Source organism: Stomoxys calcitrans, chromosome 4 (genome assembly GCF_963082655.1).
Source record: "Stomoxys calcitrans chromosome 4, idStoCalc2.1, whole genome shotgun sequence".
Classification (NCBI taxonomy): domain Eukaryota; kingdom Metazoa; phylum Arthropoda; class Insecta; order Diptera; family Muscidae; genus Stomoxys; species Stomoxys calcitrans.
The window spans coordinates 74,453,996-74,475,625 of NC_081555.1; the positions used below are offsets into that span (position 1 = coordinate 74,453,996).

The 21,630-nt window shown below is 43.3% G+C and overlaps 1 protein-coding gene across 5 annotated transcripts in view; it reads right to left on the reverse strand.

The window, feature by feature from the left end:
• LOC106088027 (E3 ubiquitin-protein ligase Ubr3) overlaps nucleotides 1-13,182 on the reverse strand; it is a 129,321-nt gene extending 116,139 nt beyond the window's left edge. The window contains exons 1-2 of one of the 5 annotated variants that reach the window (XM_059367965.1): nucleotides 13,153-13,182; nucleotides 10,801-11,929 (exon numbers count right to left, since the gene is read on the reverse strand). In XM_059367965.1, coding sequence (XP_059223948.1) covers nucleotides 10,801-11,869 — 1,069 coding nt within the window. In that variant the 5' untranslated portion in view covers nucleotides 11,870-11,929; nucleotides 13,153-13,182. The other 4 variants (XM_059367963.1, XM_059367964.1, XM_059367962.1 and 1 more) reach the window with 4 other exon arrangements.
• Nucleotides 13,183-21,630: the final 8,448 nt, after the last annotated feature.

Here is a 21,630-nt window from a genome sequence, read left to right on the forward strand (position 1 = left end):
ATTTTTTTTTTCTTGTGCCGTTTTGCTGCGGTTTGGGGTCAGTGACACAAAATTAGCTGAAATGCAATGATTTATTAATGTGACGATGCTGACGTCATCAGCGTAAAGTGAAATTTGCAATGAAATTACAGCCTTCATCGCCATTTGGAGGCGAATATGGGATGGCGGTGTGTGCTGCATCTGAGGCAGGCGGCAATAAAAATTTTCATTTTTTTCTCTATATTGCCATGCATTTGGCACTACTTTTGCCGTCTATTTGTGCTTGATTTTTTCTTCTATTATTGTTTTGGTCGCAACTTTTCATTTCTTTATTGTATTTCGTCCATTTTTGCATTGTTTCAATTGCATTTTTCCGTTTGTTATCATTGCCTGGGGGGCCACGGCAGCAATGGCAGTAGCAGGGTAGGCTTAGAAAATTATGGCCAAATGCCAAGTGCAAAACAAAGCAAAAACAGAAACAATGTTCATTGATAAAATGAATATTGTGTGTGCGTCTGTGTGTGTGTGTGTGTGTTTGTGCAGTTTAGCATTTTCATTTGTGGGAAATTTTGTTCAAAAGACAGCAGCCAGGCATAGATTGGGACCCGCAACAAAGTTTACTTGGAGAATGTAGATGCCAATATGGCCAAAGTCTTTGGCTATGAAAACATTGCAACTGCTGAAGAGCAAGGTAGTGATAATCGTTTATTTAAGAAACGGAAAGAAAATGTTTGGTCTTTATATTTATTCATTCATTCTTTTGAGTTCCTTTACCAAAAGCAATTAAAACATTAATACAAAATGTTTGCTTTTCCCGGTGACAATAAAATTCCGAATATTAGAATGTGTTCTACGTTTAATGCCTCTTCAAAGTTATAACCATTTATTAACATATCTGAACGATATTTAGTGTGGTTGTGAAAAGGCAACATATGCGTATTTCACGTACCATGGAGGAGTTTAGAGGCTCAAGAAGCCTCTTAGAAGGCTCAAGAAGCCTCTAAGAAGGCTCAAAAAGCTTCTTAGAAGGCTCAAGAAGCCTCTTAGAAGGCTCAAGAAGCCTCTAAACGCTTCTTGTGTTCGGTTTATAGGCAGGCTACACATTTACAAGGTATGTTAACGTACTTTACATAAGAAATAACCTCCACAACGCTAATCATTTGCGATCTATATCGATTAGCAGTATGTTAGGTTAGGTTGAAAAGAGGGTGCAGATATTTATCCTTACTCCGTTATGGCCCGGCACCCAAACGATGCGGATTTTGCCATCCTCAGAGAAGGCGTTAATTTCCTTCTTACACTGCACGCCGACCCTGGCGGCGCAGTTCCAAATATAGGCCCCAATGGGCTGTTTATCCACCATCGCCTACAGGCCTGCCTGCCGTGCGGATCTCAGCTCTGTTTTACGGCATTCCACCATACCAGTACTCCATAGGCCAGTACTGGTCTCACGATGTCCGTATACATCCAATAAATCATCTTGTGAGTCACCCCTACTTCCGACCGAACATCCTCCTGCAGGAGAAAAAGCGCACAGTGCCGTACGGCTTCTTTCCTCGGTTTTCGTCTTCAAGGACAGTTTCGAATCGAGGAATATGCCTAGGTATTTCGCCTCCTTCGACAGCCGCAGGGTGACCCCCTCCAAGGACGGGAGTCTGAACTCCGATATCTCATATCTACGCGTAAAGAGCACTAGCTCCGTCTTCCCTGGGTTGGTCCTCAACCCATTTCTCGTAGCCCATCGCGACAACCTCCTTAGTGACCCTTCCATGATCTCGCTGATCGTCGACAGAAACTTGCCTCGGACCAGCAGCACGACGTCGTCCGCAAAAGCGATAATCCTCGTACCGTTCCCACCGAGATCCATCAGGATTTCACTAATCACGTGGTTCCACATTATCGGTGAAAACACCCCACCTTGGGGCATTCCTCTGGTCACCCGCCTTCTGACCACACAATCTCCCAGGTTCGCATTAATAGTCCTGCCATTAAGCATATTATTGGTCCACCGGGAGATAAAGGGTAAATCCCCGTGCGGTTCAGTGCGACGAGTATCGCCTCTAACTCCACATTATTGAAAGCCCCTCAATATCCAAGAAGGGCGCCACAGTGTAATCCTCCTGTCGGAGAGAAGTCTCGACCTCCTGCACCACCTCGTACCACATGGTAGTTAGTAGCACCAGATTTCAACATCAAAATATTCACAAAGCCACATGGCTGTCACTCAACCAAAAATGAGGAACCAAACTGATCACGTTGTGATGATGGAAGGCTTTCATCCAGCGTGTTAAATGTACGATCGATTCGTAGAGCGAAAATAGATTGGAATTATTACCTTGTTGCAGCAAAGGTTCGCACTCGTTTGAACATGGCAAGGAAAGTGCGATCTGAAACTGCACGGTTGTTGTTGTTGTTGTTGTAGTAGCAGTGTGTGGTACACTGAGGCGGCAGCCATTGCCGATGAAGGAATTCATCGGGTCAATCCGGTACGAACAACCGGCTGCCATGGGATTGTAAACTGCACGGTAGTTGGACATTGAAAAGCTACAAACACAACAGATGACAGCGGCATACTCCACTCGATTGACCCAACTGCTTAATGACAGCACTCCTTGTTCCGATGATATAATGGCGCTGTGGCAAACCATTGCCAACTCCATGGCAAAGGCCGCGAAATCTCGGGTATCGGAAGCCTCCCCCAAGAAACCCATGGTACGACTAAGAGTGACGAGATGTTACTGAAGCCAAGAATGCGGCATATAGAACAATCCTTCAATCAGTAGCAACGCGCCAGATGAAGGAGAGGTATCGGGAGAAAAGGTGAGAGGAGAAACGTCTATTACGCAGAAAAAGGAAATGGGAAGACATGAGTGTGAGCGAATTGGGATGATGAGGAGCCAGAATGAAGTACGAAAAGTCGACCAAAAAATTAAACATTAAATCGATGGATATGGAAATAACATTTTACCCCACTGCTAGTGTCCGATGTTGGCGGCGAAGAGGATACCGCAGAACCAATCAATGATGATGGTATAGAATGTTTACCTCCTAGTCAGAATGAGGTCCAAGTAGCAGGTACTCAACTGAAGAACAACAAGGCAGCAGAAGGCGACGTGTTACCCTCCAAGTCAGAAAGAGGTCCAAATGGCAGTGACCCGATAAAAGAACAACAAGGCAGCAGGAGCCGACGTGTTACCCGCTGAACTATTTAAGACCAGAGGCGATACGCTGATAAGGCGTATGCATCAGCTCATCTGCGCAATCTGACTAGAAGAACGCATACCCGATGATTCGAACCTCAGCATACTATGTCCTGTACACAAGAAAGGAGACAAGACGGAATGTGCCAACTACAGAGGAATAAGCCTCCTTCCCATCGAATATAAATGCTTTATAGGGAAGCAAATCAATATTTGAGTTGTTACAAACAATATGGCGAGATTTGTATGACACAATATGAAGAGATTTGTATGCCACATCGTGTTGTCGAATCGTGCTAAATTGGAAAACCCTCGGAAAAAGGAAATGCCCATGCTTTAAGCTGTACCAGAAATAAACACATGGCTTAGGTGTATGTCCATGGTGGCATGGGGCGGATTAATGTCTGCACCCTCTTTTCAACCTAACCTAACCTAACGGAGTCTCGATCACGTACACTAAGTTTGAGAAAACGTACACTTATAGTAGATTTTATGCGTCGGAAGAACATACTGGTTGCAGCCATCCAGGAGACAAAGCTGAGCAACATCTGCAACCTGCACAGTTGTCACGGATACAATATGCTTCTGAAGGATCGCTTGTGATACACCATTCCGTGCAACATAGACCCAACTCATATGAGCCTGGCTCTAGTGACCTCTACGTGGAATGTATGGGGATACGTACTGCCGGGATAGAGATATACAACGTATACATGCAGTCTGTTGGGCGTTGTGTCCCAATGAATGGCAAAGTTTACAAGACCGACGTTAGTGGCCGGCCATAACCGACTGGTTTTGGGAAACTTTAATGAGCATCATTCTCCCCTAGGCAACAACCATCGGGCATAGCTTTGGTAGAGCAGATTGAAGGGTCCACGTTTTGCACGCTAAGTGAGGATGAGGAAGAGGTACAGCAGCTCGCCAGACATCTCCATTGCATCCCCTGATCTCCTGAGTGACGTATCCTGGCAAGCCGTCATCTCTTTGGGGTCAGACCACCTCCCCATTATTCTCACCATCGACCGACCACCCAACTTCATAACCTCTGAGCGGCGAACGTTTATCAATCAGAAGAAGGCCAATTGGACCGGTTTCACAGAGTACATCAATCGCCGCTCCAATGAGCTGACACACCGCCTTAAATGTGCTAGATGGTGAGATGATATTCCGAGACATCGTTAACGCAGCAGCCGCTCGCTTTATACCAGCCTATCGGCACAGGTAGTAGTACTCGCAGAATCAGCGAACTGAATTTGGAAATAAACAGGGTAGTAAACAAATATTAACTTTATCTTCGTCGGTACCGATAGGCCACGGTAGCGCAGAGGTTAGCATGCCTGCCTATGACGCTGAACGCCTGGGTTCGAATCCTGGTGAGAACATCAGAAAAAATTTTCAGCAGTAGTTTTCCCCTCCTAATGCTGGCTGCCAAGTAAAAACTTCTTTTAAGAGGTATCGCAATGCGACACGCAGTTCGGTTTTTGCTATAAAACAGGAGGCCCCTTATCATTGAGCTTAAAACTTGAATCGGACTGCACGCAATGATATGCGAGTAGTTTGCCCCTGTTCCTTAGTGGCATGTTCATGGGCAAAATTTGCAATTTACTTCGCTACCTCCGTAAACGAAACGAATGACACCAGTTTTGGAATAAAGCGAAGAATAATACTGCCAAACAGATGCTGCTTTGGATTAAGTAGGCAATTTAGAAACAAGGCCACCACTCGAAAGACGAAGATAACACTATAGAAGATACTGATACAATCTGTGTTGTTATATGGTTCCGAGGCTTGGAGTATTTGAGAGAAAGATTCTTCGTAAAATTTATGGACCAGTTTGCGCTAATTGAGAATAAAGGCGTCGTATAAATCACAAGCTGTATGACGACCATCAAAACACAACGGTGGCGTCGGTTCGGTTATGTAGTCAGAATGGATGAAGAGCCTCCAGCAGCAAAGAAGCATTTTGAAGGCAATAACGATGGTACACGCAAACCGGGACGACCAATCCCATGGCAGCCGGTTGTACGCACCTGATTGACCCGATGGAGTTCTTCATCGGCAAGGGCTGCCACCTCAGTGTATAACACACTGCTACAACAACAACAACAACCAAAAGCCTGATGGAAAGATAAAGTGGTGGGATACACCTCTAATCTTGGTGTCAGAGATTATAAAATGAGTGCAGAAACTCGAAGCGCTTGGAACGCTATTCTACGTTCGGCTAGTGGAACAAATGTTCTGTCATAGCCAATTAAAGTAAAGTAAGTGACTGAAATCCGTTTTCGACTGCCTGATCTTAATACGGTCCTGCAGGCGGATGATAAACAAGTCATTAGGGCTATCCAAACCCCGAAAGATTAGATGGCAGAACCTCAGTCACTTTTGGCGACGTAACTGTAGCTGACCCGAAGAGATACGCCAGGTTGTTTAGCAGTCAATTTATTGAACATTTCAAGAGTGACAAGGCTAGAACGAGAGCCATTCATCGAATCCGTGGTCTCCGAGCATATGGGCAGCCATCACCATTTACTGTTACGAATTTCATCCGCAGAGCCAAGTCATCCAAAGCTTTTGGCCCATGCGGAATCTCTACACTGAGGCTTTAGATCAGCCTGGAGTCGAATACCTTACAACTGTTCTCAACCTGTCTTTGAACCCGGTGTCTGGAATAACAACACCGTGAAGGGAGTTCCCCAAGGCGGAATGGTATGTTCAACGCTTTTTAATCTGTACCCATTCACAATTCCATCCCCTCCAGTCGGTATATAGAACGTATCATATGCGGACGATTCTACGATCATGCCATGGGGCCCCACCTATTGATGACACCTGCGATAGTTTAAACGTTTTCAGGGAACTTGCTGCTTATTTCGCTGGAAGGGATTTAAAGGTCCTCAAGTCACTTGCCGGCAGCACTTGGGGTGCTGACAAAGAAGTCTTGTTGACCACGTACAAAGCCATTGGCCTGTCTTTGGTAAATTATGCAGCCCCTGTGTGGTATAGTCAGCTATGTGACACGCAGTGGAATAATATTCAGATCTGTCAGAATGCCGCTCTTCGAACTGCGATGGAATGTCTCCTCAGTTCTCACATGGACCATATCCACCAGGAGACAGGGGTCCTACCCGTGCTCTCCAAACAATACCTTCTTCAGTATAGCTATGGGTATCATAACGGGACACATGGGACTACGAGCTCACTTATGTAAAATTGGTGCGGCAAGTGATAGCATGTGTAGAGATGATGAGACGTTCGCGTCTAACAGATTTTGGCACTTAGGTGGGGACACTATACTAGACATGAACACACTTAGGGGAGTGCCATGGAAAACAATTAAGGACTTTGTAAGTAGCACGGAAAGATCAAGTTGTGGGAGACACCCCGAAACTTGGTGTCAGAGATTTTAGAATGAGCGCAGAAGATCGAGGCGCTTGGAACGCTATTCTACGTTCGGCTAAGGGAACAAATATTCTGTCATAGCCAATTAAAGTAAAGTAAGTAAGTAGCACGGAATTCCTAATATAGATTTTTTTCGAGGTTACTTTTTTTTATTTAGAGCGCACAACAAGCCGATTACTGGCTGAGGTGTGTGTCCATAGTGGCATGGGGCGGATTAATATCTGGACTGCTATCGCAGGGACCATTCTAGTCATCATCTTGTGGATAAGTATCCACCGCCCCTAAGTCTTAAGGTGGATCTACATCGTTAAAAGAAAGAACCTCTACTACTTCTCTAATCAGGTCTAGACTACATTCATGCAGACATGGTACCAAATGCGGTGAATGTAGTCCTTGAAGAACGACTGCCACCTATAGAACTCGAAGAAATTGAACCGGCAAACAACAGTATTTCTGGCTCAATTACGATCCGGCAAATGCAGCCGCCTCAACTACTATAGAGCACCCCACCTTAGTCGCAGAATTCCTGGATCTGGATATTGTATAGAATCAAGCAGACGAAAGATAGAACACAACACACTGCTGCAAGAACAACACGGGGTCTCAATGGTAAAGGTGCAATCTACGCACTGGCGGTTAAACTAGAAAAGTTCAAAGCAAATATTGCCTCACAGCACAAAATTAGGAAGCACATGTTCTTATTAGTAGCATTATAATTTAGATGTATTATTACCATCAGCATGACCTGTAGCTTCCAAATAACGACTTATTGATGCGGTGTTACAAGCAATATAAGACAACATAAGCAGAGAGAGAAGAAAAATAAATAAGAACGACGAATTTTTGTAACCGGTACACAAGCGAATGAGCACTTATTTGCTAGAAGATAGCCTTCTAAAAGTAATTCGAAGGGATGCCTAAAAATAAGAACCTGCCACATTTTGCGTTAGCTTACCAATCAGTTTATTCAGAATGAAATAATGATGGAAAAGTTAAGGTAACACGAACACACCAATTTTTTTCCAATTTTTCCGATGGAAAATTGCCTGCACGAAAAACATCCGGTATAAGGTTAATTGACTGCACAGTTTACGAAAGTAAAGATTTTCGTGAGAAATTCAAGAATTTCGAGGAAATCACTCCTTTGTAGCTGATTTGTTGGTTGGACCATGCTGAGAATTCATTTGTTGGTCAAACAGCACTTAAAATCCGTGAAATCCAGAAACTTAAGATTCTATTTAACTCTACTCTCTGATAAATAAAAAAACATAAGTGTACTCCACGTACCAAATTTCAAAAAGATCGTATGGGGACTTATGATCTCAAATCCCGATATATGTTTATATCGGGATTTGAGTAAACACACTCTTACACTAATAATCAAACTTTCACTGTCAGTTTATTTAGTAAACTCAATATTTTCATCATGGTAGAGAACACGAACGAGCAACGTGAACAAATCAAAAAATTTACTACAGAAATTCAGAGTCGGTGACTGCTACTTTAAGAGCAAAATCATCTTCGGTGACGAAGCTCATTTTTGGCTTAAAGGGTTTGCCTGCCGACGGGCCATACTTTTTCGTTGGCGATGTCAATCGTCAATCGTTTCACCGCACAATGCTCACTGATTATTTGTGTCCTGAATTGAAAAATATGGACCTGGACGAAATGTGGTACAAGCCCCACAGCATACGTTACACTCGATTTATTGAGGAGTAAGTTTGATTAGTCAAATCCTTAATCGAAAACCCTATATATGTATATATAATGGACCTATCTGGCAGGAATTTTGTGTTTGAAAGCAAAAACGCACTTTACATACCAAATTTCAGTCCACCGTCTAAAAATGGAGACTTGCTGTTGTACAAGAAGTTAAATCCGGAGATCGGATAAAAATTGAGGCATTTAGGGGTTCAAAAAGTCGAAAGGAGGGATCGATTTGTATGGTGACTATAAGTACTCGAGTGTATTTCTGGAATTATTTGGGCGGAATTTGGTGTAGGTGGGGGGTACAAAGATACTTCACATACGAAATTTAATCGAAATCGTACATAAATTGTGGCATCTAGAGACTCAGAAAGTTATATCCAGAAATTGGTTTATATATGGAATATATCAATTCATGGACACAAGTACATCACATAACAAATTTTATCTAAATCCGAGAAGAAATTTTGCTTCTAAGGGCCCAAGAAGTCAAATCAGAGGATCGGTTTTTATGGGGCAATATCTATTTATGAAACAATTTGGGCGGTTGTTGTTGTTGTAGTCGCATTTCCACCTGTCGATAATGATCCTCTTCAAGCTCTAATAGATGGGCAAGCTCGTTTCATTCCATAGTAACGATCGCCGCGTGAACATGATGACAATTGGTTATTTAAAGGCGCCAATAATTCGCAAGAACCGGTGCAGTCCCGTCTCTCACTGAGACTCTCTACTCGATACCGCTTACTGTCCGCGTTACAGTTGCAGCTACTCCGTTTGGAGCATTCCAGTTATTGCCGAGTCCGAACGAGCCGACGGGTTACCCGCTGAACTATTTAAGACCGGAGGCGACACGCTGATAAGGCGTATGCATCAGCTTATCTGCGCAATCTGGCTAGAAGAAGGCATACCCGATGATTGGAACCTCAGCATACTATGTCCCATACACAAGAAAGGAGACAAGACGGAATGTGCCAACAACAGAGGAATAAGTCTTCTCCCCATCGCTTACAAGACAATCTTGAGCGTACTGTGTGAAAGATTAAAACCTAAAGTCAATGAGATAGTTGAGACCTATCAATGCGGCTTTAGACCTGATAAATCCACCCTGGACCAGATATTCACACTGCGCCAAATCCTGAAAAAGAACCGAGAAGAACAAATCAACACCTACCATCTCTTCGTTGACTACAAAGCCGCCTTCGATACTCCTTTACGTTCAAAGGTATTTCAAGCCATGTCTGAGTTTGGTATCCCTGCAAAATTAATAAGACTCTGCAGGATGACACTTGCTGATACGCGTTCCTCAGTACGAATAGGAAATAATCTATCCGAACCATTTAATACCAAACGAGGTTTCAGACAAGGAGATAGCCTATCGTGTGATCTCTTTAATATCCTGCTGGAGAAGATTATACGACATGCAGATGTGAATAGACATGGCACACTAATCACAAGAGACCACATGCTACACGCTTATGCCGACGACATCGTTATCATAGGTCGGTCACCGGGAGTAGTAACTGCAGCCTTTGAAAGAATCGAAAGAGAGTCAGTGAAAATGGTTCTGGCAGTAAATGGAGATAAGACGAAATGGATGGTTTCAACTCCCAAAAAGCCTTGCACAACCGAGCAGATAAAGAAAATGGAGAAAGTTGGGAACCACAACTTTGAGACAGCCAGTAACTTTATCTACCTCGGCACCGCCGTAACCGAAACGAACGACACCATTTTTGAGATTAAGAGAAGAATAATACTGGCAAACAGATGCTACTTTGGACTAAGTAAGCAGTTTAGAAACAAGGCCACCTCTCGACAGACGAAGATTACACTATACAAGACACTGATACTACCCGTGCTGTTATATGGTTCTGAAGCATGGGTACTTGTGAAAACAGATGAGGCAGTGCTTGGAGTATTTTTAGAGAAAGATTCATCGTAAAATATATGGACCAGTTTGCGTTAACGGAGAATATAGGCGACGTATGAACTACGAGCTGTATGACGACGATAGCATAGTTACACGCATCAAAATACAACGGCTGCGTTGGCTAGGTCATGTTGTCAGAATGGATGAAGAAGCCCCAGAAAAGAAGTCTTTTGAAGGCAAACACGGTGGTACAGGCAAACCGGGAAGGCCAAAAGCCCGATGGAAAGATCAAGTTGTGGGGGACACCTCGAATCTTGGTGTCAGAGATTTTAGAATGAGCGCAGAAGATCGAGCAGTCCCAGGAATAATCCTGAAACGGTTCTGGTACGTAAGCCCAACTGCAGTGGAGAGCGAAACGTGTTTAGTTTTCAAGACAATCATAATGAAAACATTATCCATTCTTAGAATTCAAACGAATACTAAGCAAATTTCATCAAAGAACCTTTGGCCACACAACAACGAACATCAATATACATAAAATCATTAGCTAGTTTCCCTCAGACCTGTTATCCCGAACTAACATCTTCTGTAATTTTATCAGAAAGAACATTTTTTAAACAAAATTTGAAAGAAATAATAATTACTTACCGATTTTAACAAATTCTCTTATGGTTCGGCCTCCAGCAATTAGCCAGCGTATCCAAGAGATATTATCAGCATTATCTATGGGTGTACTCGGATTGAAAAATCTATCCATGATATAGTCCAAATCGGGAGTGGGTCCACCGCGACAACACTCGGCATTAATAAGTGCCGCAACTTCTTTGCGGGTACGCGAGCGAAACGACGAAGTGTCAAAGAAGAAACTTGGAACTGCACCACCAGCCGACGAAGCCCCCTCTGCGGCAGCACCCAGGCCAAAATCATCGGCACCGGTGTCGGCGGAACTTGGATCATTGGCTCTATCTGAAGTGGAAGGCTCATCGCCATCATCGTGCCCTGACATAGAATTGTAGTCCCAGGCAATAAGATCTCCCACTGTGGCATTTGGAGAGCGTGAGGCAGCTGCCCCACTGGCAACTGTATCCATTCTATTTTGGTAGTTATAAGGCACAACGTTACCACCGCTCAAATTGGGTGATCTTGAGGCCGTTGCTTGGGCAGCTGCAGTGGCTAATCGGGCATCCCAGGGCGCAACAGATCCGATACCCGGATTTGCTGCAGCACCTGCAGGCATATTTTGTGTGGCTGCATTAAGATTATTTTCGAAATTCCATGTAATCAGATTTCCACCCACATTTATCACACGTTCATGGGCTTCGGGGGATCGTTGGGGTGGCCTGTTGGTGTTGGCGGCTAACTGGGCCGAAGCATTAGCCACCGCCGCCAATGAAGTTACCAGACTATTCACTACCGAGGCGGGGGAGGATAAATTTATGAGCTCCATGTCATCCGTATCATCGCGAGGCATTGGAGCGCCGTCAGTAGTAACGGTCACCTCAATTGTGTCTAGCAAATCGTCATCATCATCGAAATCCAAATCCGAAGTGGCTTCGACAGCAGGCGAAACTGGTCTAGGCTGATTGCTGGTATTGCTTGCTGAGGACAATGAGGCAGATGCTGAGGAGATGGAGGCAGAGGTAGAAGAGGTGGAGGTACCAGCCACATGTTCTCGATTCCTATTACCATTGCCTGGATTATTTTCATCCTCATCCATTTTCTAGGCGTCGTATAAAGAATTAAGTTTTAAATTTTGCTTATTTTCAATTTGTTTTTCCTAAAAAAAAAAAATGTTTTGTTGTTGTTGGTCGTGACGATATCAACCAAAATGTTTGCCGTTTGCTGCTACGTCGTCGTCGTTGCTGCTGTCGTTGTTGTTTTTCTTGACGAAGGTGACGGGCAACGTAAACGTGTTTATTGTTGTTGTAATGTAATGAAGAACAAGTTTCACTAAGGTATTTTTTTTCTAGGATTTCTAATAAAATAAACACACAAAAATTAATCGGAACATTCTAAACATTTTGGGGAAGACACAACTTTGCGAAATTGTTTCGGATTAAACGAGAGATCGATCAAGAATTTAAGGCGTGTTCGTTATAGAAAACGAACAACGAAAACTGCGAACTGGATGAGGTATATGGGCCAAGCTAGAATTATGTTAAGTTAAACTCGTCTTTAGAAAGAATTGAAAACGATGATAACTACAATTTCCTCGGGATGAACACCACACGAAAAGGCCACTGGCTACGCACTTCCTTCTCGACGTTTTGTAACTTGCTTCGAAACTCGGAATATTATTCTTCTTCTGTTGGCATATTTTTATGTTTTCACATCTCTCTTTGGTATTCTTTTTTATTATTTTTTTTTTTCCTCACCAAGAAATAATTTGGCTCATACGGACAACGACGACGGCGGTCGGTCGTTTGGCTCTTTTCCTTTTGATATTATTTATTCTTGTTCACTAACATTGCTTGAATCGGTGGTTCTTGCTTGTATCACACACAAAACTTTTTTGGTTTTTTTTTTTCCTTAGATATTTTCTTCGATTAATATTACCACGTTTTCGCTTTCTATTCTCTGGCCATCTAATATATCTGTCAAACTTTATTTTGTGAATTCCTTTGACGCACATCCACTAGGTTGCGAACCGTTTAGTATTTTCGTTTTAATTGTTGCAAGAATATTTTTGCAAGAATCCGTGCTTGAAAAAAAAATTGCAACGCACTAAATTCCACTAAAATTATGGTAGCCAGAGAAGAGAGAGAACTGAACAACTAAAAATGATGAAGACGAACGATGGAATAAGATACAAAAGAAGAAAGCCCAAAGTGTCAGCTCAGCTGATTCAATTTTTTTCTATTAGAGCGTGGTCAAGTATCGAACTCAGTAAAACACTAAAATGTTTATTTTTTGCCAATCGACACATATTCACATACATATAATTTCAAAACTTATTAAATTTGTAGCCTAGGTATTTTGCAAAAAGGCTATTTCTCTCACTTTATTGACTATGCTGAATCAATCGAGTTTGACAACTGCGGTCGCCACAACGACGACAGGTTTCGTTCGTTTGTAGTGACATTCCATTGCACAACCACTGTCTTCATGGGGGCCTCACATGATAGAAATTATACGTAAGATTAGTGAAAGAGCGTATCGTGATAAGAAATCAAAAAGTCATTCTGCAATTTACGTTGTGGAAGTTGTTTAACAACCATAAAAGCTGTTGAAATTTAATAGGATATCCAGTTTTGGAGGTGCAAATTTGTAATGAGCCAAAACACAGGGTAAGCATTTTCTTGTCACGCTGTTACGGTAACTGTTTGAGATTTTGGCAGCTTTCAAGCAGTGTTGGGCACTTTCCTAAGCCCGCGGACGTAGGAATTTATGTGCGCTTGTACGTTGTTGACCAGGATTCACTGAATAAGGTTAAGCCAAGCGATCAGCCGATATACTTTTTTTTTAATATTTGGCAGTACTTGGCATTGAGGATGTCAACTTGTTCTCTTTTTACATTCATTCTTTGTTTACGTTTTCTCCTATATGATGACATTTTCAATCGTCAGATTTGACATCCTTAATGATGTTTATGGGGCCTATCCACTTTGTGTTTTTGCATGTGACCTAACCTTCTATTAGTGAATCCTGGTTGTTGACCATCTATACTTTAAATCATAAATGGACAAGAATGCACAACCGGCATTAAACTTTAAAGCAACGATGGACGGTTAACTAAGAACATAAGCCCTACGATTTGGATAGAGTGTGTCAATGTGTTAGTGTGCTCGTCACTTTTTCAAAGTGTACTTTTTTTTGTAAAGTTTGAGATCTTGAACAGATATAGGAAGTTAAGAAGAAAAATGAGTAGAACCTTGGCATCAACGCAACTTTTAGAACGTTTTCCATCAATCCCATGGCAGCCGGTTGTACGCACCGGATTGACCCGATAGAATCCTCATCGGCAAGGGCTGCCGCTAGACATAGACCTATCTCGCCTGCGCTTGACGCTAGTGACCCATACATAGAATGTATGGGGGTAGCAGTCAGGTCTGGTACTGCCGAGATAGAGATATACAACGTGTATATACCGCCGGTTGGTAGCTGTGTCCCGATTAATGGCCAGGCTTACAACCCCGACATAAGTGGGTTGCTATCTGGCCATAGTCATCTGGTTCTGGGGGATTTTAATGCACATCACACGTCATGGCATTCTCCCCTAGGTGACGACCAGCGTGGCATAGCTTTGGCAGAGCAGATAGACAGCTCCACGTTTTGCACGGTGAATGAGGATGCCCCCACTAGGATTACGAGGAGGTGCAGCAGCTCGCCAGACATCTCAATTGCATCCCCTGATCTCCTGAGTGACGTATCCTGGCAAGCCGTCATCTCTTTGGGGTCAGACCACCTCACCATAATTCTCACCATCGACCGACCACCCGACTTCATAACCTCTGAGCGCCGGACGTTCATCAATTATAAGAAGGCCGATTGGACTGGCTTCAGAGAGTATACCAATCGCCGCTTCAATGAACTGCCACCCCCCTCTGATGTGCTTGTGGCCGAGAGGAAATTCCGAGACATCATCAACGCAGCAGCCGCTCGCTTTATACCAGCCGGTCGAATACCACAAGTGCGACCCAATTTCCCAGCGCAAGCAGTGGTACTCGCAGACGAGCGTGATGGGATTCGTGCTATGGACCCCGCTAACCCCAAAATCAGCGAGTTGAATCTGGAAATAAACAGGGTAGTCAACCAGGATTCACTGAATTCACTGATTCACTATTAGTGAATCCTGGTAGTCAACGAACATAAGCGGAATTTGTGGCTGGAACACTTGGAGCAATGTAACTTAGGCAAACTGTGGGCCACTGTTAAGTCTCTCTCGAACCCCGGTAGACGGGACGACAGGACCTCAGTCACTTTTGGCGAGATAACCGTGACTGATCCGAAGAGATGCGCCAGGTTGTTCAACCGTCAATTTATTGTGCATCCCGAGAGAGACAGGGCAAGGAGGAGAGCCATTCGCCGTATTCGTGGTCTCCGAGCCGATGAACAGCCATCACAATTTACCGTGGGCGAAGTTACGAATGTCATCCGTGGCGCCAAATCTTCCAAGGCGTTGGACCCCGACGGAATCTCTACATTGATGCTGAAGAATCTGGATTCACCTGGAGTTGAGTACCTTACACTGTCCTTAACCTGTCATTGAACACTCTTATAGTTCCCGATGTCTGGAAAATGGGCAGAGTGATCCCGCTCCTGAAGCCTGGAAAAGACTCGGTCGTACAGACCGATCTCCCTTCTCTCACCAGTAGCAAAGACGCTTGAGGCATTACTCCTCCCGAGCCTCGTAGGAGAATTTCCATTCGCCGAGCATCAACATGGATTTCGGAGACTGCACAGCACAACAACAGCTTTGCATGCCATCACCACACACATTTGCCGTGGCTTCAATCAACCCAGGCCATGTGATAGGACGGTCCTCGTGGCACTGGACCTATCGAAGGCATTCGACACGGTCAGCCATGCCAAATTATTTGAGGACATCGCCAACACGTCCCTCCAGGCAGGCCTGAAACGTTAGGTCGCGAATTATCTGTGTGGCCGCCAGTCATTTGTGGAATTTAGGGATAAGAAGTCGAAACACCGTAGAGTGAAACAGGGAGTTCCCCAAGGTGGGGTGATATCTCCGGCTCTGTTTAACCTCTACCTTTCCTCCATCCCACCCCCTCCAGACGGCATAGAGATCGTATCATATGCGGACGATTGTACGATCATGGCATCAGACCCCCCACCCATTGATGACATCTGCGATAGGTTGAACGTCTACCTCAACGAGCTTGCCTCATATTTCGCTGCAAGAAATCTGAAGATATCCGCCACCAAATCTTCAGCCACACTGTTCACTACAAATACGTGTGAGGTGAATACTGAGCTAACTGTGATGGTCGATGGAGAAATGATTCCGACCATCAAGTGTCCCAAAATACTTGGCGTCACATTTGACAGCTCCTACACTTTCTCTCCACATGCCACAGCAATCTGCAATAAAGTCAAAAGTAGAAACAAGGTCCTCAAGTCACTCGCTGGCAGCACTTGGGGTGCAGACAAAGAAGCCTTGTTGACCACGTACAAAGCAATTGGCCGGTCTGTGGTAAGTTATGCAGCGCCAGTGTGGTCACGTCAACTTTGTGACACGCAGTGGAATAATATTCAGATCTGTCAGAATGCCGTCCTCCGAACTGCGACGGGCTGTGTCCTCAGTTCTCATGTGGACCACCTCCATCAGGAGACAAAGATCCTACCAGTGCGAAGACATAACTACATGCTGTCTAAGCAATACGTTCTGGGCTGTTATCGCAGAAAACATCCAAATCATCATCTTGTGGATAGATACCCACCGCCCAGAAGCCTTAAGGTAGATCTACACGATCTAGAGCGTGAGGTTCAGCGCTACAAGAGAGAACCTCTAGATCAAGCGGCATATCAAGCGGGTCTGAACAACATTCATGCAGACACGGTAGCAGACGCGTTAATTGGCTACCGGGTAAATGTAGTTCATGGAGAACGACCGCCACCCATTGCACCCGAAGAAATCGACCTCCCCCGGCAAACCAGAGTAGTTCTGGCTTAATTACGTTCCGGCAGATGCAGCCGCCGCAATTCCCACAGAGCTAGGATTGATGCCAACGTGCAAGATGCATGTCCCGATTGTAACCAGGGACCGCACGATACACGTCACCTGTTTAACTGCCCGGCCAGACCCACTCGACTCAGACCCAGATCCCTGTGGACGCACCCCATCTTAGTCGCGGAGTTCCTGACACTCAACAGAATCAAGCAGACGAAAGATAGAACACAATAAACTGCTACAACAACAACAACAACGTTTTCCATGAATTTAAGTCCTTTGCGCCACCTTCCTTCCATTTTTATATGCTATTTTAAATCCAGCTGGAACATCTTCCATAATAAACCTGGAGCATAAAAATTAAATTTTTTTTTGTATTCTTGGTTTTTTGTGACAGTTGCAACAATTTTTCATATTTTGAAAGTTTTTTTAATAAAGGGTGATCTTTTAGCTATTATCTTTTTGGCGACACTGGTTTAAACAGCTCACGCACGTTGCATTGTTGTTGTTGCTACATTTTTATGTGGAGGTGGCGTTTCTCGTGAAACTCCTGTAGGTGAGCAAGCTCGTTCCGGTCCAAAGTACCGATCGCCGCGGGAACAGGGTAGCCATTGGTTTTTTAAACGCCAATAACTCGCCATGTCATATCGAACAGGAGCCTCCGCCGCCCGACCTCTCACTGAAACTCTCCGCTCGATACAGCTGATTGTCCTGTGGACGCGCTCGGTAGCTCGCAGTTAAGCTTCTCGTGACAGCAATGAACACAACACAGATCGGACCTCAATGTTCCAGTCTGTCTGGTGCTCGTCCCGTATCGGGACGCACGTTTCTTGTTTTGTATCGCTTTTGAACATCTTCAGTTTGGTCTATAATTTAACCATGAATCGTCTTACAAACGAACAAGGCTCTCAAATTATTGAATTTTATATCAAAATGAGTGCTCTGTTAGAAAGTTCATCTCGCGCTTCTTCATCTTCAACGACGAAGCTCACTTTTGGCTCAATGGGTACGTAAATAAGTTGAATTGTCGATTTTGGAGAGAAGATCAGCCAGAAGCAAAATAAGAGCTACCAATGCATCCAGAAAAAGTCACAGTTTAGTGCGGATTATGGGCTGGTGGCATCATTGGTCTGTACTTCTTCCAAGATGATGCGAATCGTAACGTAACTGTGAATGGAGAGCTCTATCGTGAGCTTCATTGGCATGGCATGTGGTTTCAACAAGACAGTGCCACATGCCACACAGCACGCATAACAATGGACTTATTGAGAGGCGAGTTCGGTGAATATATTATTTCACGTTTGGGATCGATCATTTGGCCGCTCAGATCGTGCGATTTAACGCTTTTAGACAATTTTTTGTGGGCATGTTAAAGCTCTTGTCTATACAGACAAGCTCGCTTCAATTGAAGCATTGGAAGATAACGTTGAAGCATTTGTTCGTGAGATACCGGCCGAAATGTTGGAAAGATTATGACAAAATTGGATTAAGCGTATGGACCATTCGAAGCGCAGTCACGGTCTTCATTTGCATGAAATAATCTTCAAACATAAAATTATATAAACCTCCAAATATTTTAATTCGTGCGATCTGTCTATATGGCAGCTATATCCAAATATGGTTCGATCTGGGCTACATTCAACAAAAAGGTGTAGGGGTCTACCAAAACTCACTGTTTTAAATTTCATCGAAATCGGATGAAAATGCTCCTTTTATGGGCTATATACTCTATTTCGGCAGATCGGTCTATATGGCAACTATATCCAAATGTTTTCCAACCTGGACCACACTCGGCAAAGGAGTATAGAGGTCTACTAAAACTCATTGTTACAAATTTCATCGATATCGGATGAAAAATGCTTATTTTATGGGCTCAATACTCTATGTCGAGATGCTCTTTTTATGAACTCAATCCTCTACACATGAACGATATGATGGGTGTGGGTGCAACCCAAAGACAAGAGTTAGAGGAAACTCAAGTTCATAATTACTTTCCAGGAGTAAGCAAAAACAGGAGCACCAACGGGAGCAAAAGGCATTGCTGTTTGTTCTAAAAATAGACCAATTTATTTGAGTACCTTTAGTCCTCAAATAAGTTCATACTTTTTTAATAGGCGGAATAACTAGTGTACTACTAGCAAAAGGCTCAAATGGGAATATAGTGATTAGAGCTCAATCACCACAAGGACGGGTTTTGTACCCCTTTTTTGAGGCTTTTGAATATTTGTGATTTTTAGATCATTTCCGCTATTTACCATTATCAGGTAACTTGGTGTGTTCAGGAAAACACTTCTAGTTGTTTTGGAGCTACCGCTTTCACTACTGATAGGGGTCCTTAAAAGCCATTGTAATGTCAGGACTTTTACGTCGCGCTGGGCAGGTGGCGGACATACGCATGCTTTTTGGGGATGAGGGGGGAGTTATAGGTGGTTAAGCATCTATTGTGACACTGTCCTGAAATTGTGGGGTTAGGCGCAGTATTATGGCTAAACGAATACCTTTTTTCCTATCTAAATTATTTTCACGCTCATAGTCCTTTCGCTATTCTGGACTACAATTGGGGCTTGAAATGGCAGATTGGAGGGAACTTTTCCAGCCCGCTTGGTCCTTATTCTTGTCATGCATGTTGGCTTCTTATCTTCTTCATTCTACTGTCTGACATTGTAAAAATGCAAATTTTGCCCATGAACATTCCATTAAGGAACAGGGGCAAACTTCTCACATATCAATGAGTGCAGTCCGATTCAAGTTTTTCAGCTCAATGATAAGGGGCCTCCTTTTTATAGCCGAGTCCGAACGGCGTGCCGCAATGCGACACCTCTTTGGAGAGAAGCTTTACATGGTATAATACCTCACAAATGTTGCAGGCGTTCAGCGTCATAGGCGGACATGCTAACCTCTGCGCTACGGTGGCCTCCTGGCATTGTACTGCTGTAAATTTTCTCTGCGTTCTATAGCGCTTTTTGAATCTTTTTCGGGGGCGACACAATGAACCTAAGTTCCCTGAGTGAAGTTGATAGCGATTGAGTTTGTCAGACACTTAACATTATATAACCTAAATTTAAGAACCATAACAGCAGCAAAGACAAAAATCAATTTCAAATATATTTATTTCGAAGTTTATATTTTTCATTTTTGAATTCGCCTTATAAAAACCCGGGCTGCATTTGGGTTTGCCTCCATTTTATTTAACATCAAGAATTACTATTAGTTTGTGTGGATTTTAACCAACACAAACAAATTAACAATTTGGAGTTGTTAAAAAAGTGGTTGCCGATAAATCTGATTTTTTGGGACTGACACTGGCAACTTCAGTTGAAAGTTGCTATCCGTAATGCCTTAATTTGTAATTTGTCTACAGACAACGCAATTGAACTAAGGTTGTCATCAATAATCGATCCAAAAGTTCCATCGGCTGTGCCGATGCGGCCACCTTATTAAATACGCCTTCTTCTTGCTCTGACTGGTCAAAGCAAATTTGCGAAAATATTTAATGTCGAATCGAATTTAATTCGCCTTGTTTACAAATTTTGACATTTGATGCTTTGTTGTAGAAATGCGGCCACCTTGTCTTGTTGTACGTAAAACCAAGTATATAAATAAAAAAAATGGTCTTAATCGGTTTATGACCTGTTATAGCTTCCATATAAAACATCTAATCTGCATACGAAAAAAATCGTAAAAATTGACTCATGTACGCTCAAGAGATAAAAATTTTACTCACGCTCGATTCAAGACTCACGAGACACCACGGCTCACGAGAAAAATCATCACTCACAAGACACTCACGAGATACTCAGAAGTCACGAGAGACTCACAACTCACGGTTGAAAATATATTTTCCATGAAACGAATATTTTTTCCAAGTGTCTCAAATCATGCGGTATTTTAAAGTACGTATATTAATGTACAAGCTCTTTCACATCTGCACAACCACTTATTTGCTCTTTTCATTTTTTCAGCTGTGGCTTTTCCCTCTTAATGCTGGCAACATTTGTGAGGTACTATGCCATGTAAAACTTCTCTCCAAAGAGGTGTCGCACTGCGGCACGCCGTACGGACTATACGGCTATAAAAAGGAGCCCCATTATCATTGAGCTTAAAACTTGAATCGGACTGCACTAATTGATATGTGAGAAGTTTGCCCCTGTTCCTTAGTGGAATGTTCATGGGCAAAATTTGCAATTTTCTATTTTTAGAAGAATTTTAATTCAATCCACGCACTATCACGTAATTTGATTTAGATCTCACTCACGAATCACGTGATTCATGCGTGATACGACAACTCACAACTTATGTGCACACCTCTAGTAAGCACTGCCTTTACCGCGCATCACTTATATGCGTTGCCAGATTGGTACGCTGCTTGCTGATGCCACATTCAAGTGCAGCAATAAGGGTTACGAGGGCGCCCCGGTAGCCGAGTTGGTAGCGTGCTATGGATTACCAGTGCAGGAGTCGTGGGTTCGATTCCCGCCAGAAACCTTGGTCTGTCGCTACTGTGGTATCACAATGGACTTAAAATTGTTTAAGTGAGCCTGTAAAGGACTGCCCCTCATACCTAACCTAATCTAATAAGGGTTACCTCAACAGTATATCGTACTGTGCTTTGGTGTCTGCCTACAAACGGATAATTCCAAAAACTAAACAAGAAGCTTCTCTCTTTTCTCAACGGAATGTTGGATAAAATACCAGCCATGCCCAGGATGCACTTATAAGGTGAAATCATGCGAACAGCTGAGTACAAAATCTAAAAAATGTGTTCTCTTAGATCCGATATTCCACACATAAGCAACAAAAAGTGTTATAATGATGAAAATACATATATAAAATACATTTGAAGAAGA